The sequence below is a fragment of the Myotis daubentonii genome, chromosome 8, assembly GCF_963259705.1.
Source record: "Myotis daubentonii chromosome 8, mMyoDau2.1, whole genome shotgun sequence".
Classification (NCBI taxonomy): domain Eukaryota; kingdom Metazoa; phylum Chordata; class Mammalia; order Chiroptera; family Vespertilionidae; genus Myotis; species Myotis daubentonii.
In genome coordinates this window covers 82,880,900-82,896,360 of record NC_081847.1, presented here as the reverse complement: position 1 = coordinate 82,896,360, position 15,461 = coordinate 82,880,900, and the positions used below count along the sequence as shown (strand labels likewise).

The following is a 15,461-nucleotide window of genomic DNA, read 5'->3' as shown; positions in this document are numbered from 1 at the left end:
GTAGCTTCACACTGGGGCCGTTCAGGACCATTTCAGGGGCATGGTCCCTGCCCTCGAGGATTTCTGCCACCCATGTTTGAATAGGCAAGAGTCCAATGGTGCTTTCTGCCCATTGACTCCGAGGAGGAAAGAACAGTGATGAGCCACAATAATCTGCTTGGAAGCACTTTTTCTGGAGTCCTGCCCAATAGGACTTACGCCCCTGCTGACTTCTATGGTACAGAAAGTGCCAGCTGTTCAAGTAGCAGGGGTGAAAGGGACTGAGGGGTAAAAAAACCTGTCAAATACAGTGTGGAAGCTCAATGCAATGTCTTTGAGAGGACCAAACAATCTCAAAGCATCTATGACATCTTTCAGAGGAAGAAGAAATGAGTAGTTGATCCTACTGAAGGTCAACCTTTTACTCAAACAGGTCCAAGCCGGTCCACTGTCTACAAGCTGTCTTTCTCAGGTGGATCGATGCTGTCCTTATATTACCTACAATGTTCAACATACGGAGCATCTGGAACCTACCATAAGGACCCATTTGTCATCCCTTCCCAGCTCCCTGGGTCTGCTATTCCTCCAGCCTACTGTTTGCGAACACACTCATACATCAAAAGGCGATTTCCTTACTATGCCAGCATGACTCTTTTTGAAGTGACACATTATATATGATCTGATTTTTTTCTATATCCAATTCTACATGGTTACACTTTGGTCACAAGTTGGGCATGTTTCCCTATGTAGAAATTGAGTGTTGCAGGGCCAGTGTGTGTGTGTGTGTGTGTGTGTGTGTGTGTGTGTGAAAGAGAGAGAGAGAGAGAGAGAGAGAGAGAGAGAGAGAGGGAGAGATGCCTGTGGGTGGTAAATGGGATGATATCTTTTTTTCTGTGAAGTTGACATTTTCAAAGATCATTCTATAAACTAGCAGAGGCCTTGATTGCTAGAACTAGAAAGGTTTTGAGATGATCCATTCCAGCCCTCCCATTTTACAGATGGGGAAACTGAAGCCCAGAGAAGCTGAGTGACTTGCTGGATTCCACACAGCTATTGTCTCACCTTCCAGTCCAAGGCTTATTTCCCTAGACCCTCCTTTCTCTGAGGGATTTCTTTTTGGCCTATCAGTTCAACCCTGCTTTTGGGGGATTCAAGAGAACCCCACAAGTCTTCCTGCACCTTCCTACCAAATCTGCACTGGGAAGGGTGTTGTGAGGGATGTGGACAGAGTACAGGCGGAGGTCAGGTCCACAGGAACACTTGGAGGTAAATTATTTGGAAGTCCATTTTTTTAAGGAGATGGGGTATGAGTCACTGTAATCCTGAGATAAGCAAGACCTCATCCTCAGAGTAAATGCTTTAAGCTCTTTCTCCCCGCCTCCGCCCCCCACCCCCCACCACACAGTTCACTAGTTGGTCAATGGACTTGCCCAGCCTTTGTTTGTTTTTGCTTTGTTTTTGGCTCATGCCATGGAGAAGACATTAATAAGCATAAATGAGTTGGTACCACCTTTAACCTCAAGATACCTTATGATGATTTCATAAATGAGGTTAAATAGTACAACAGTTAGAGCAGGCTATCTGTGATTGGGGTAACACTTGATCTTCCTCCAGAATGACTGTGAACTCTCTTCCCCCTGTTCTCAACAGAGCCCACCCTCAGAACTGTTAATCTCCCTGACTTTGATCCTCTCTCATTTCAATCCATTCTATGCTCCAACTACTGGACCATGTCATTGCCACTCTCTTACTCAATAATCTACATAGCTCCCTATTGCCAAGAGTCTGACACTCATGCGCCCCCGCCTGGCTTTCCAGATATTCCACAATATGACTATCTTCATCATCCAGCTCTTCCATTTCCTTCCCTCACACACCCTGCCTCAGTCCTCTGGCCTTATTGCAGGCCCTGTATGTTTCCTTCCTCTTCTTGCCTAATTTCTATCGACCCTTCAAGGTCTGGTTTATGCTCTACTTCCTCCATGATGCCATCCTTGACTTACTTGGCCATGTGGATCATTCCGTTCTTTGGATTCCCACTGCATTTGCATAAGACTCTAGACTATATCCTTTGAAGCTAGGGCCACAGTGAAGGTTTATATTGATAGTTACCGTGCACACGAAAAGTTAATAAGTCCTTTCCAATCCAATTAACTTCTTGGAATTATCAATCAAGTGACCTGTGAGTCTGGGCATTGATAGAAGGAAACTGAGGCCCACAGAGAAGTGGCCCCCTGAGGTCACATGCCAGTCAGTGGTGGAGCCAGGTTTTGACCTGGCGTTGATGCTTTACTCCTGCACTGCAGGTGTTTTCCAGACAACTGGAGCCTTCCCAAATGATATCAATGGACTTGCGACATTTTTAATTTAAAATATGAATTATTTCATATCCCAGAAGGAGAAACAAACAAAAAACACCACCCAAAACAAAACACAAAAGCCAACCTGTGTATCATTACATTTGTGACACCCAATGAAAGCCCAGGGAAAGTTTTGGGCCATTGTACACTGGCTTCTTCCCTTGGAGCAACATTTCCATCATCCCTCTCCTCACATCCTCTTCTCTACCACCCCTGCTCCCCATTATCTATGGCAAACACAGCTATTTGATCATAAGCACTTTCTTTATCTATTTCAGTACAGCCTCAGAATTCTTCTCAACACCGACAATCAACCAATTAGTCAGCACTGGCACTTGATAGTAAACTTATTTCCCTCTCTAACCTTAAGAAAGATGTGGATGCTGCACAAGTTTGAGAGGAGGGGTGTGTCAAGGCCGGGGGTTGACAGCGGGCAGAGGCCTGGCCATGGGCACTTCCAAGCCTCACAGAATAGTCTTCGCTCAGCAAGTTCACCGAGGCTCATATCCTTTGGTGCCAGTTTTGGAGAAGATCACACACCTGACAGGTTGTCCATTCTCTGATTAGAGAGCTTCAATTTCCTAGAATGTCATTTCTTAAGGCACTGCTATCTGTCTTCCAGAAATATCCACTCTCTGTAGCTACTCAGAGTATGTCTACGGTAACCTAAGATGGCTATGTAAGAGAGAGCCACCAAGAAAACAGGTTGTTAAACTGGGATATTAAGATATTTGTGGATACTGAGATGGTCTTGTTCTATAGGCATGCCTGTGGAAGGCATCAGGACCTGAGGATAGCGGCTTAGCTGCCTGGACCAGGTGCCATTGTCCTGGAAGTAGTAGGTAATGACTCTTAGGAGGAAGGTGTTCAAATCCACCCCATTAATACCCCACAGCTCAACTCAACATGGTGCTTCCCTGGGGACCATCCTGTCAGAACCGTGAGTTACAGAGTTATGGAAAGGATGACAAATAATATGAGGCTCACCCAGAGGGCAGGTGTGGCGCTAAGGGGATTCGAGGGCTGATGGATTCACTTAGTTCCACCACCAGGTGAGCAAGAAGAGCTCAGGGGTGGGAGTTAGGACAGCTGGACCTGTGTCCAGGCTCTTTTATGATCTGGACAGTTCCCTGGACAAGCTGTGGTTTCCTCATCTACAAAGTGAGAGGTTTGAATTATTATTTTTAAAAGAGCTCTTCCAGTTTGAAGCTTCTGGAATCTAAATTCACTTTAGAATTCTTAGTAAAGATTCCTTTCTCAAGAATGGCCTCCCCCAGACACCAGAGCCCAACAGAAGAAAGAAACAGAAAAAGACCTCTTCTTTCTCTGCCTCTGAAAAGTCAGATGGTCCTGTTGCCTAGGGGGTCTACCTGGTCCATTTCTCTCCCCTGGGACCTCTTACCTGGGCTCCTTTTGATGTCCTGCACAGGCTGGAGGAATCTAGACCATTGAGGTTTGGGAAGAAGCTTCTTTCTGATTGGGCGGCGTCTCTGGTCCTCAACTCCAGGCGGTGGACTTCTCCCTAAACCCAAACCCCTTCAATTCCTGAAGCCCTCCAGCCCATCCTCTTGCTGACTTTCTGTAAATTCTCTTTGCATTTCCTAACCCTATGCCTGGCACATGCCTTCCAGTTGAGGAAGGGTACCATGGAGGATGAGGGAGAGAAAAGACAAATGCTCTCTCTGGCCTTCCCGACAAAGGATTACTTTCTAAACTCCCCAGGGAATCCCAGCTCCTGCTACCATGGTTCCCTGACCTGGTTTGATCAGGCAGATTTCCTTTAAAGGGGCAGAGCCGGGGACGCTCTAGCAGTAGCTTTCATGTCCTCCTTCAGGCGTTACCATCAGTTACTCCTCTCATTAGAATTTTCTCTCCAGTATTTGCCTTTAAAGCAATCATCTAAGAGTTGTCTCCTCAGGGGGCCAATTTGCTTTCTAACCTCAATAAACTCTCTCAATTCCCCATGCAGGCAGGCCACAGGCTGGGGAACAGTGTTGCCATCAGCATCTTGATGGAAATTTATGTACAGCCCAACACTGGATGCTGTCTTTCTGGTTCTGTGGAAATTTTCAGACCTTTCCTCCTTCTGCCTTCTACTGACTGGTGTCCTGGGGACTCACCATGGGACCCTCTCAGAGCAAGAAGGGAATGACCTAACCCCCGCCTCCAGAAAGGATGCCGAGCTCTATATATCAGGGAAGCCAGCCCTCCCAAGTCCCATGAGGCTGTGGGATCTAGAAGGCTGGGGTTTGGGGAGGGGGCCCAATCAAAACATGTTTTGTTTGGCTTTGTGTATGATAGGTCAAGCATTACCCTCCCCTCCCTTGGGCTTGTGTATCCTTCTCCTCTCCCCCTTCCCCGACTCTGTGACAGGGGGTGAGGTGGCCTACCCAAGCTCAGAAACAGAACCTCACGCTGCAGAAATTAGCTACACCTGAGCAGACAAACTCCACACTGACGTCAAACCCCCCTGACCACTGTGCCAGGTGTTTTGGAACTGCCAAAGAGGGGTCTTGATCTGATCACGGAGGGCCTTCAAAAGGAGGAAAGCAAACAAAGGTGAGGGTGGGGTGGGGGTGCGGAACCTGGCAGGCCCCACATTCCAGGGACAGGTGGGAGCTGACTGCAGACCTGTTTCCTGCACAGAGGGCCCTCCCTTGGTGTTGAAAGTTCAGGGCCCATGGCTGTCTGCTGACGACACTTTTTCTTATTCCCCAGATTACTGGTCTCTTGGTTCAGCCTTGGATGCCCATCCCTTGCCTTCTTGCACTGGCATCTCCTGAAATTCTTGTGGTTCCCTCACTCCAGCCCCCTAGACACCTGCACCAGAAGCAACAGGAGGATTCTACCCATGCACAACATGTAACCAGTTTGAAAAGACAGGAAATGTCTATTCCAGAAGAACCATCCAGGGAGTTCACATGCCACTCCATGAGCCAAATGGAAGTGTAGTGAGTATCAGTCACACATACTAGAGTAGACACAGGGTGGGCAACCAACTGCCCTCCTGGAAAGCAGAAGAATAAGATGGAACCTTGTTTCTGACAGGTCCTATCGAAGACTGGTGTACAATGGCCCAGAGCTTTCCTTGGCCTTTTATTGGGTGGCACAAATGTAATGATATACAGGAGGGCTTTCGGGTTTTATTTTGGCAACTTTTGTTCCTCCTTCTGGGATATGAAATAATTCAAAACTAAAAAAAAAATAACCAACAACTCCCCAAGATAACTGCCTGTACCTACAGATTATTCTCCTGAGGCTCAGTTAATCAGAATTCACTTCAGAACTAAGTTTCCAATGCTCATGGCTCCCTTCAACTCTACATTTCTACGTCTCAGAGGGAGGAGGCTGCATTGACCACCAGAGTCTAAACTTGGAGAAGTTGGATTCTTCCAGAAGAAGAGGCCAGAGTTTATGAGGAATAAATGCAAGCTGAGCTAAATGTTCTCTAAAGAGCTACTTCCTTTACTTCATCTGTTCCAGCAGCCTGTGCAGCTGTAGGAGGGGCTGGGGGCTCCTAATTATTGATTCACATACTTTAAGAGGACTTTTCTGGTAATCTCTTCACTTCCCTCTTTGGGACATTGGAAGGACAGAAGGATTCCCTATGGATTTGTCTATTTTCTCAGAATGGCAAGAGGCAGGAAAAGGCAGGCAAGTTAAAAATAATCTCACATAAAAAAATGCCCAGCTGGTGTGGCTCAGTGGTTGAGCACCCACCTATAAGCCAGGAGGTCATGGTTCAATTCCTGGTCCGGGCACATGCCCGGGTTTCGGGCTCAACCCTAGCAGGGGGCATGCAGGAGGCAGCTGATCAATGTTTCTCATAATTGATGTTTCTATCTCGCTCTCCCTCTCCCTTCCTCTTAGAAATCACTAAAAATGTATTAAAAACACACACACACACACACATATGCCTTTAAAATTGCCAAATGTGACTGAGGTTTATTGAGTAGAAATCATAGTCACCCTGAAACTACCAACCCCTAACTGGTTTTATACTGTAGCTGTCCCCAAGCCCTTGCAGCCTTATGACCCAAGAAAGCAAAGACTCTTACAGGAAGCACAAAAAAATGGAAGCACATGGGTTTGATGTAGCCACAGATACAGGCCAGGAAGATTGAGTATCTTTATGGGCAGATATAAGAGGGTTGACCAGAAGAACCACCTGAGAGAGGAGAGTGATGAGGAGAAGGTGAAGGACAAGGCATAGCTGAGTCATGTTGGTCCCTCACTTTGCATCCATACAAAAACCCACGGTGAGCATTTTGGTAAACTGACCCCATGGCTAGCCAGTTAAGCCCTAGGACAAGCTGCAAAGGCAACAATGGTATATTTTGGGTACATTCCATCTCTATGTTCTTAACTTTTTGCCACCTCAGTAATATCTCCTCCTCATTCCTCTGTAGGCACCCAGGGCCATGGAATCACTGAAACTTGGAAGAGAAAGTCTACAGTGGTTATCTGGTCTACCCCCACCAAAGCAAGCATCCCCAACAGGCCTCTGGTTCCTGGCCTGCACTGCCAGAGCAGGGAACTCAGGGTTTCACAGGACAACTTCCAGTGTTAAAAAACACCCCTCTCCACTGATTCAAAGTCTGCCTGCTTATCATTCCCTCCTAGTGGGTCTTGTTCCATGCTCCAAAGTAACTTTGAGTTACCACATGTGTTACCTCATACTATAGACCCAGTCATTTCTTTTTTTCTCTAAACCAAATACAGCACCTTCACTAGCATTCCTGATGAGCCAAGGGGGCTTCAGACCTTAGTCACTCAGCAGACCCTTCCTTGCCAAAGACTCTCTTAAAATGTGCTACCCATTTTTTCCTTTGTACCCTCCCCTCCTTTTTCATTCAACCTATTCCCAGAAATCATTTCTTCAGCCTAAGATGCAAATGACTGATCATGCTTACTGTGTTATCTTCCCAGAACTGTTTATATTTTAACAGGTTCAAATATAAAGGATGGCTGGGAATGTTTGGGCACAGGTAATGGCAAGATAGAAGACAAGAGGAGAATAGGCACAGAAAATTTCCGGGACCCTTAAAATCCTCCTTGATACTTTTTCTGAATAGGATACCAACCCAACAGATGATTCACTCAAAATAATGAAACTGGTGCTGTTAACTTATGTGGCTCAGGCAATCTGTGGTGTGATCTACATCTTCACCTCGGGTGAGACTACTCACCTGGCCAGGCAGATCCCCATAAAATGAATTCCTTGAAGGCAGGAACTGGTCTGAGTCTTTCCTGGTTTGTTGTCAAGTGTGGGCCTGAGTAACATATTAATAGTTCCTCATACAATGTCACCTGGGTGAATGAGTGAATGAGGTCAGGCCACAAGGCAGAGTTTCTAGGGCCTTAGCTCATGCAAGTTGGCAAGTGTTCTTGAGCTACCAATACAGGCGCCCATTAGTCAGAGAATAAGGGGAATGACAGACATTTGGGGCCATGAGTTACCAGAAGCTGTATCTGATTTACAGAGCAAGAGGAGATAGACAACAACAAAAGAATAATAGAAACACACGTGGAGATTCAATCGTGACTCCCATCTTAAAGATACTGTGAAATGAAAACATGATTTTTGAACTAAAATATTCAACTTATCTGTTGAATTGAAGAAAAGACAGGCTACTGTTGGGATCTGAGTCAGTGGTCTAGAAGATCAGGTGGAAGAAATATCTCAAAGCAGAGCAAAAATACAAATGGTAAACATTGCGAAGGAGAAGAGCAACTTGGACCAGAGACCAAGGAGAACTGACAAATGAATAATAGGCATTCCGGAAATAGAAAAAGGAAGAGAGAGAGGAAAAGCACTAACCAGACAAACGTTAGCTGAAGAAAGGCTTGAGTTTGCAGCTTGAAAGGCAGTATTTATGGGAAAAGACTTAGGCTTAACTTCATAAAATCCCTGAACTCCAAAGATAAGGAGAAAACCTTACAAGCTTCTAGAAAGAAAGAGCAGGTTGTTTATAAAATGAAAGGATGATATTGATATTAGATTTCTTATTTGTAACACTTGGCAGCCAGAAAATGAAGACACAACACCTCCAGACAACTGAGGGGAAAGGCTATAGCCCAGACACCCCAGCTGAAATGCCATTCACTTATCAGGAGAAAGAAACTGTGGACATGCAAACAGTCAGAGAATGTGTCACCTGTATTCTGTCATATATTATTTGAAGAAAACAAAAAGAAGGACTTCTAAACAGGTAATTAATGAATAAGAACCAAGATCACAAAACAGGGGAAGATGATGAATAGAGAACACAGTGATAAAAGGTAACACACCCAATATAAATAGTAAACTCCAAAGCCACAATGATAGAATTCCTTTTTTTTTTTTTTTTGGTTTGTTTAAAAAAAGAGAAATATTGCAAGAGGAAAAAGAAATAATGATCTCGGCAAAATCTAGAGGTGGAAAATATTGGAGAAGGAAGTGTGTTAGGGATGAGGACCTTGGGGAGGAGTGAAAGTAGTATAAAGGTTTTCATTCCACAGGGTGAGCAAGGAGCATTGGCAAAATGGGGTAGCTTGTGTGGGTAAACTATTTAGTGTCTTGCTTTTATATAACAACAGAGAAATACAGTTTTGCTTATGAGCATTGGGAAAGAAACAGTGACCACTAGTGGAATGGAAGAAATATAGCAGAGCTTCCAAATGAACAAAGGAAAGAAAGAAAAAGATAGTAACATAATCGAATGTGCAAAAGGAGAAAAGTTCAGAAAACAAAAAGTAAATAGTAAAAACAAAGTGAAATAAATAAAAGAAGCAAATTGATTGTTACAATAAATATGAAGGGGTTCAATTATCCTACTAAATTACAGAAACACTTAGATTAGGTTAAATATAAAACATTGCTCTATGTTATTTTTAAGATATACAGTTAAAAGAAAATAATAATGGTTAAAACAAAGGTATAAGAAAATATCAGAAAGTAGGTATGGCAACATTAATAAGCTGATATGAGGTTAAAAGCACTAATGAGCATAAAATGAGCAGTTGTAATAGTAAAAGATAAAATCTATGAAGAATGATAGTCAATAGGCATCAAACAACATAGCTGCTACATATATGAGGCAAAGGTTTTACAAATACAAAAGAGTTTATTAAGCTATACAATTATAGGTGAATTTTTTAAAAAATATATTTCATTGGTTTTTCACAGAGAGGAAGGGAGAGGGACAGAGAGTTAGAAACATTGATGAGAGAGAAACATTGATCAGCTGCCTCCGGCATACTCCCCACTGGGGATGTGCCTGCAACCAAGGCACATGCCCCTGACCGGAATCGAACCTGGAACCTTTCAGTCCACAGGCTGACGCTCTATCCACTGAGCCAAACCAGCTATGGCTATAGTTGAGTTTTAATAAACCCATTTCATAATTAAGATCCCATGAACAAAAAATAAATAAGCACATAGAATAATTGAATGATGCAATTAATAAATCAATTTAATGTCTTTCTTTCAAATAAAAATTTGCATTTTATATGTCCAAAATCAATCAAGTAATTGGCTACAAAGAAAATTTCAAATTTCATAAAATTTTAAAATAGAGATTTTACAGGCAATATTCTCTGTCTTAATCCAATAAAACTAGGTATAGAAAGTTTAAAAGTATCAAAAAGTTCTTAAGTGCTGGAAATTAAAAAAACACATTTTTAAATAATCCTTGGATCAAAAGGAAATCAAAAGTAAAATTACAAACTATTTAAAAACTGATAAAAGTAGAATTCTTTATTTCAAAACCTACAGTACACAGCTAAAGGTGTACACAGGGTAGAATTAATAGCCTTAAATTCCTTTGTCATTAAAGGAAAAAGATCTAAAATGAAGAAACTTTACATCACTTTAAAAAAAAAGAACATTTAAACAAAACACGAGAAAACAGGAAAAAAAATCAATAAAATAAAGAACAAACTGCAACAAGTAGAAATAACAAATTAATTACAAACTGCTTCCTTGTCAAGGCCAATAAAATGGATGAATCTCTCACAAACCTGATTAAGGAAAAGAGAGAGCAAAATCACATAAGATTAGAAATTACAAAGGAGACAAAGCCACAGATACACAAGAGATTGAATTATTGTGAAAACATTATGAGTAACTCTATGGCATCAAAAATTTAAAACTAAAGAAAATAGATTATTTCCCAGCAAACAAATTCTCAAGTTTGACCAAGAAGAAGTAGAAAACTTGACTATGTCAATTACCATAAAAGTGATTGGAAAGATGATTCGAGATACATGATTTAAAAATACAGCAGGACAATGCTGTTCCACGCTGACAATGAAACTCTTCCATGTAGCAGAGAAGATGAAAATGGGAGCGGGAGATGGTGAAGCTAGAGGGAGAGGAAATGATAAGATTTGGGGAGGGGACAGGGAAAAGGGGTGTGCGTGATAAAAAAGAGATTTTAAGACAGTGTTTCCTCTAAAGTCCCCTTCTCCCCAGTCCCACACTTATATTCCTTCTCCCTTTAATGACTGCTTATTAATGTTCAGCCACAAACACTTATGTTCAGCTTTCCAAAAGCCTCTGCTGGTATTCGGGGTGATAGTAGATAGTATCAGTGGCCTGCCCTCTTGCAATCTCATGCTGGTGGTGAGAATGTGTAAGTTTAGGTCTCCTGCCTCTACTCATTCAGGGCGTCAGTGAGATGGGGAAGTGCTGGTGAAGGTGGGGCAAGGTCACTCCAGGGAGCTCTCCTGTCCCTTGAGACTATTTGGGCTACTTCAGAGGACATCTGGGCATCTGTCCGTGGCCTGTAGACAGTGTGATCTGCACGGGGCAGACTTCTCAGAGGCCTGGGGATTTTTACTTCTCAAACTAGCAGATAATTTGTTTTTCTATTTCTACGTAAATATCTGGCCATTTTGGTCACAGTGTATAATAGACTTTCTGGGGCCCTGTGGTTTTTCTAGACTTGCTGGGCATATAATTTTCCTTTTTCTGACTAACTTAACTTTTATCCATTTGTCTTCAAATGAGTTTGGCATCTTGTAATATAGTTAAATTCTTCATTCCTGGAGGGGAGGGGAGTTGTTAAAGTGGAAACTTGGGAGGAAAAACCCCCCTTAAAACCTAGATCCCTGTGATCAAAGTGGTACCTCATAAATGACAAACTATGAAGTGGGGAGGGAAGAGAAGAGAGGGGAGGAGATAAAGTTACCCAAGTGAGCTGAAAGAATTTTCATATCCAACTAGTTTTCCTCTCCCGGAAATCCAATAAAAGACAGTTCAGTTCTTGGGCGGAGCTTCTCAAGGGCTTCATGGAGAGAAGAGGCGATTTCCTAGGGCAATTAGTGGGGTATCTCTGATTCTGTTATCTCTTGTTAGAATACCTTGGGGTCTCCCTTCCATTTTGGGTAATTGTGCCCTGGCTGGAAGCCTGGCTGGGAACTGAGCCCCCGAGCTTCATATAGAGGCCTCTGCATCACAGGATGGGGGACTACCTGGCCTTCACACTCCCTTCCAACCCTGAGCTTCTATGAGCCTCCCTGCTCTTGCTGCTGGAAACTCCTGGGTTTCCGAAGGGTCATGTTTTTTTCTTCCTTGCACGGTGGTGAGCCCGCTGGCAGAGGGGGAAACAGAGTGAGGAAGTGGAGGACGGTGAGCCTTAGGAGTGGTTCCCAGACATCTGTGTGGAAGGAGGGACGGTTAAATCTGCACCTGCTGGTACACATCACTGGGTCTGTCATTCTCTGAGAGCATGAGGGTGCATCTTCCTGAGTCTGGTCATACTAATCTCACTTTCTTGTGTTCCTTCCACTTCCTAAGAATTTTCACACTATCACCCAGCAGGTACATGTCTGTGGTATAAAACCTGGTGGTGTCTTTTGGGCCTGCTGACTGCCCATCCATGCCTGACCATTGTTATGTTGCCTATGTGTAGCAGGAACTGACATACAACTGCTTGGAGGCCACATCTAGCTTGCTGTCTGTTTGATAAAGTCTTATTTGAACTCAACCACTCCCATTCATTTATATACCATCCCAGGCTATTTTTCACTACAACAATAAAGTTGAGTATTTGCAAAAGAGACTATGGCCTCCAGAGCCAAAAATATTTGACCCTTTCCAGAAAAAGTTTGTCAACTCCTGATCTATATACAACTAAATACTAAATGCAAGCTAGTTACTGTATTAATTGGAAAGGCAAATTATAAAATTCATGAATAATTGTTTGTTTAAGTAAAGTCAAGGTCAACCATTGAAATATCAGATCTCAAAGAGCCTCCAATACCCATAAGCAAATAAGAAAATGGAACAAACTTGCCTAGCTATTCACAAATGAGCTCAGGTATTTTCAGCAACTGAAATTTCTGGCCAATGTTGCTGGTTTGAGTTACACTGAGAAACACCCTTTATAATAAAAGTCACATGTAGGATTCTAATTAATTAATTCCTTCCTACTATGGAATATCACCTTGCCCTTTACTCTGACCACTAAATGTTTGAGACTCCCTATTTAGACACTTCCAGTGCCCTAGTTGTCCCTATTTCAATTTTAAAACCTTATTAGTATAAAGTTTTATGCAAAGCTGTATGTGCCCATCAGCTAGTAGCTCTGTGTACTATGGTGCCTTCAATTCTTTGCATGTGTCCCCTGAATTTTCACTTACTCTGTGTCTGTGCCTAGGAACTACTCATTAAGATCAATTTTATAGCATCTATTATTTAGTTAAACATGCCAACAAGATTATCTCTAAATCACCTTCCCCAAATACTAAATACAAACAAATAATATTCTTGTTTTAAGTCGATGACTTTGAAAACCCATGCCTTGCTTCTAACTCCAGTAAGCTTGTTACCAACTTCCTCTAATGTCACATGATGGATAGCTATGGCAATTTGGTCAGAGAGAGAAAACCAGCATCAGGAAAGAGAGTTGTTGGTGTTTAGTTTTGCACAGGTGCAAGGAGAGGCAAAGAAAGAGGTGCTGTAGCTGATTGACCCAGAATCAAGACCACAGGGAGCAGAACAAGGTTCAGGCAAAGAGCATTTCTGCCTAGAACTTGGCTAGTCACCGCTGGAGGACTTCTCTTCTTCAGTGCTTTTCAAGGTCAGATAATAGATGCGGTTGGCCTCTGGGTAGGTGACCTTGCTGAGGGGCAGCTTGTAGATGGCGGGGTTGTTGGTTGTCAGGAGCATGAAGATGAGGGTGGAGAGGCAGAAGGCCCAGGTGCCTGGTGGTACGCCAACCTGGAAGCAAAAGCACTGGTGTCTGAAAATGTTCCTAGACTCCAGGGACCTTGGGGGAGAAGGATGTGGTAGGGGTTGAGGTTGGGACACCTCTCCTAGTGACAGCATTTGTTTCTGGAGTCATAAGGACAGAGGAGTTGGTCTATGAATTTGAGGTGTTGTCACCTTTGGACACAATCAGAATCTTTTAATGATGGAGCTGAAAATTGGCCTAGAAATGATGGCCTCCAACATTCAGCCAAACACAAGTACTATCTGTGCATCCTTGTTCTCCACTGTTGGTTGCATCACACACACACACACACACACACACACACACACACACACACACACACCATGCACACTTCAGAGGCAACTGTACCCAGTTGCCAGTGCTTCTCAGGAAAAACCCTAGATAAACCTTGACAAAGGTGTTGTGCAGAGTATTGGCTACTATAACCCCCTCAGGATTCTTCCTCAAGACTCCAAACATCCTGAAGCCCGGGCTAGGGAAGGGCACAGTGTTCAGGAGAGTCCGAACTCACCACTGCCATCATGTTGGAGAGGGCTGCTCCCATGTACGCACAGAACAGGGCTGCAGAAGAACAAGGATCACCAAGTCAGCTCCCAGGGCCCACCCCTAACCTTCTTCAAGAGCAGGGATCTCAGCCTGTCTCCAGCAGCCTCAGTGTCTACACCACATCTTGACATGTGGCCCATCTCCCACCAGACTGCGCATTCTCTGAAGGCAGAGGGTAAAACTTACATATCCTTTTATCCCCTCCCATTTGCATGGTGGCCCTGCATAGAGTCAGGGGGTCACTAAGCATCTTTTACTTGTCCACACTGACTTTGAGATGGTCGAGCACGGGCCTGAATGATTACCTGTCTGTGGGGTGAGTGGTCAGACTATATGAGCTCCAGATGAGGCCCCTCCTGTTCGAGATTCTGAGCAACCATGATGCCATTGGACCTTCACCAAGTCCCATCAGAGCTGGACCTTATTGGTTCTCTGAGCTCATTCCTAGGAGCCAGTCATCTGGGTTCAACCACAGGATGTGGGCCCCCAGGACAGTTAGGGGAGAGCTGCCATACCCCTGGTGCCTCTGGACAAGCTCCTTCTGCCCCTGCCCCTTTGTTCTCTCTGTTTCTCTTTCCAGAACACCTTCTCCCCTGCCTGTCCAGATCCCACCCTGAAAGTGTTGAGATGAACCTCAACCTCCCTCTGAAGCCTCCCCAGAAGGTTCTAGCCACAGGAACCTGCCACTTTTTGAAGGCCAAAGGCAGTCCCAATCTGACCCTCAAAATACCTGGTGCTTTTTATTTAACAAATATTTACTGAGGTTACTGTCTCCATACCCACCCTTGTGCTATGCTGAGGGGGATATAAGGGGCATGGAAGTCATTTAGCATTTCCACACTGAAGTGGGAGGAAACAAAAGGAAAGTTCTCCTGGATGTGATTCTGCCCTGTCTCTAGTTTTGCTTATTAAAATCCTGCTGTTTCCAGAGAATGTAAGCAAACCAGAGCAGAAAGGCTGATGGAAAGATGGGACTGGGGTTTGAATCCTGCTTCTGCCATTAATAGCTGAGTTCTAGGTTCATTAATCCCTCTGAGTCTCATTTCTTCATCTGTAAAATGGGTTGACAATCTATGCCTGGTAGTGATCTTGGGAGGATTAAGAGGGTTCATATGTTTATATGGCACAGAGTGTGGTGTGGGTGCAGATATAATGATTGTGCTCAATTTCTCTTCAGACACAGCATTCTGTCTTTATTATACACATTCAAGCTTCCATAGAGCTATATTATATTTTTCTTAGATCTCAATGCTCCCAAGTACACCATCTCATTAGATCGTTCCAACAATCTTTTTAGACATTACAACCTTAATAACTGTGCAAGGGATCCTCTTTTGCTAGACCATGTCCTCATGAC

The 15,461-nt window shown here is 43.7% G+C and overlaps 1 protein-coding gene across 3 annotated transcripts in view; it reads right to left on the bottom strand.

Moving 5' to 3' along the window:
• SLC14A2 (solute carrier family 14 member 2) overlaps positions 1-15,461 on the bottom strand; it is a 375,636-nt gene that overhangs the window by 14,541 nt on the left and 345,634 nt on the right. The window contains exons 11-12 of one of the 3 annotated variants that reach the window (XM_059707198.1): positions 14,070-14,119; positions 13,371-13,545 (exon numbers count right to left, since the gene is read on the bottom strand). In XM_059707198.1, coding sequence (XP_059563181.1) covers positions 13,371-13,545; positions 14,070-14,119 — 225 coding nt within the window. Of the gene's footprint in view, positions 1-3,741; positions 4,525-13,370; positions 13,546-14,069; positions 14,120-15,461 lie in introns of those variants that run through there. The other 2 variants (XM_059707200.1, XM_059707201.1) reach the window with 2 other exon arrangements.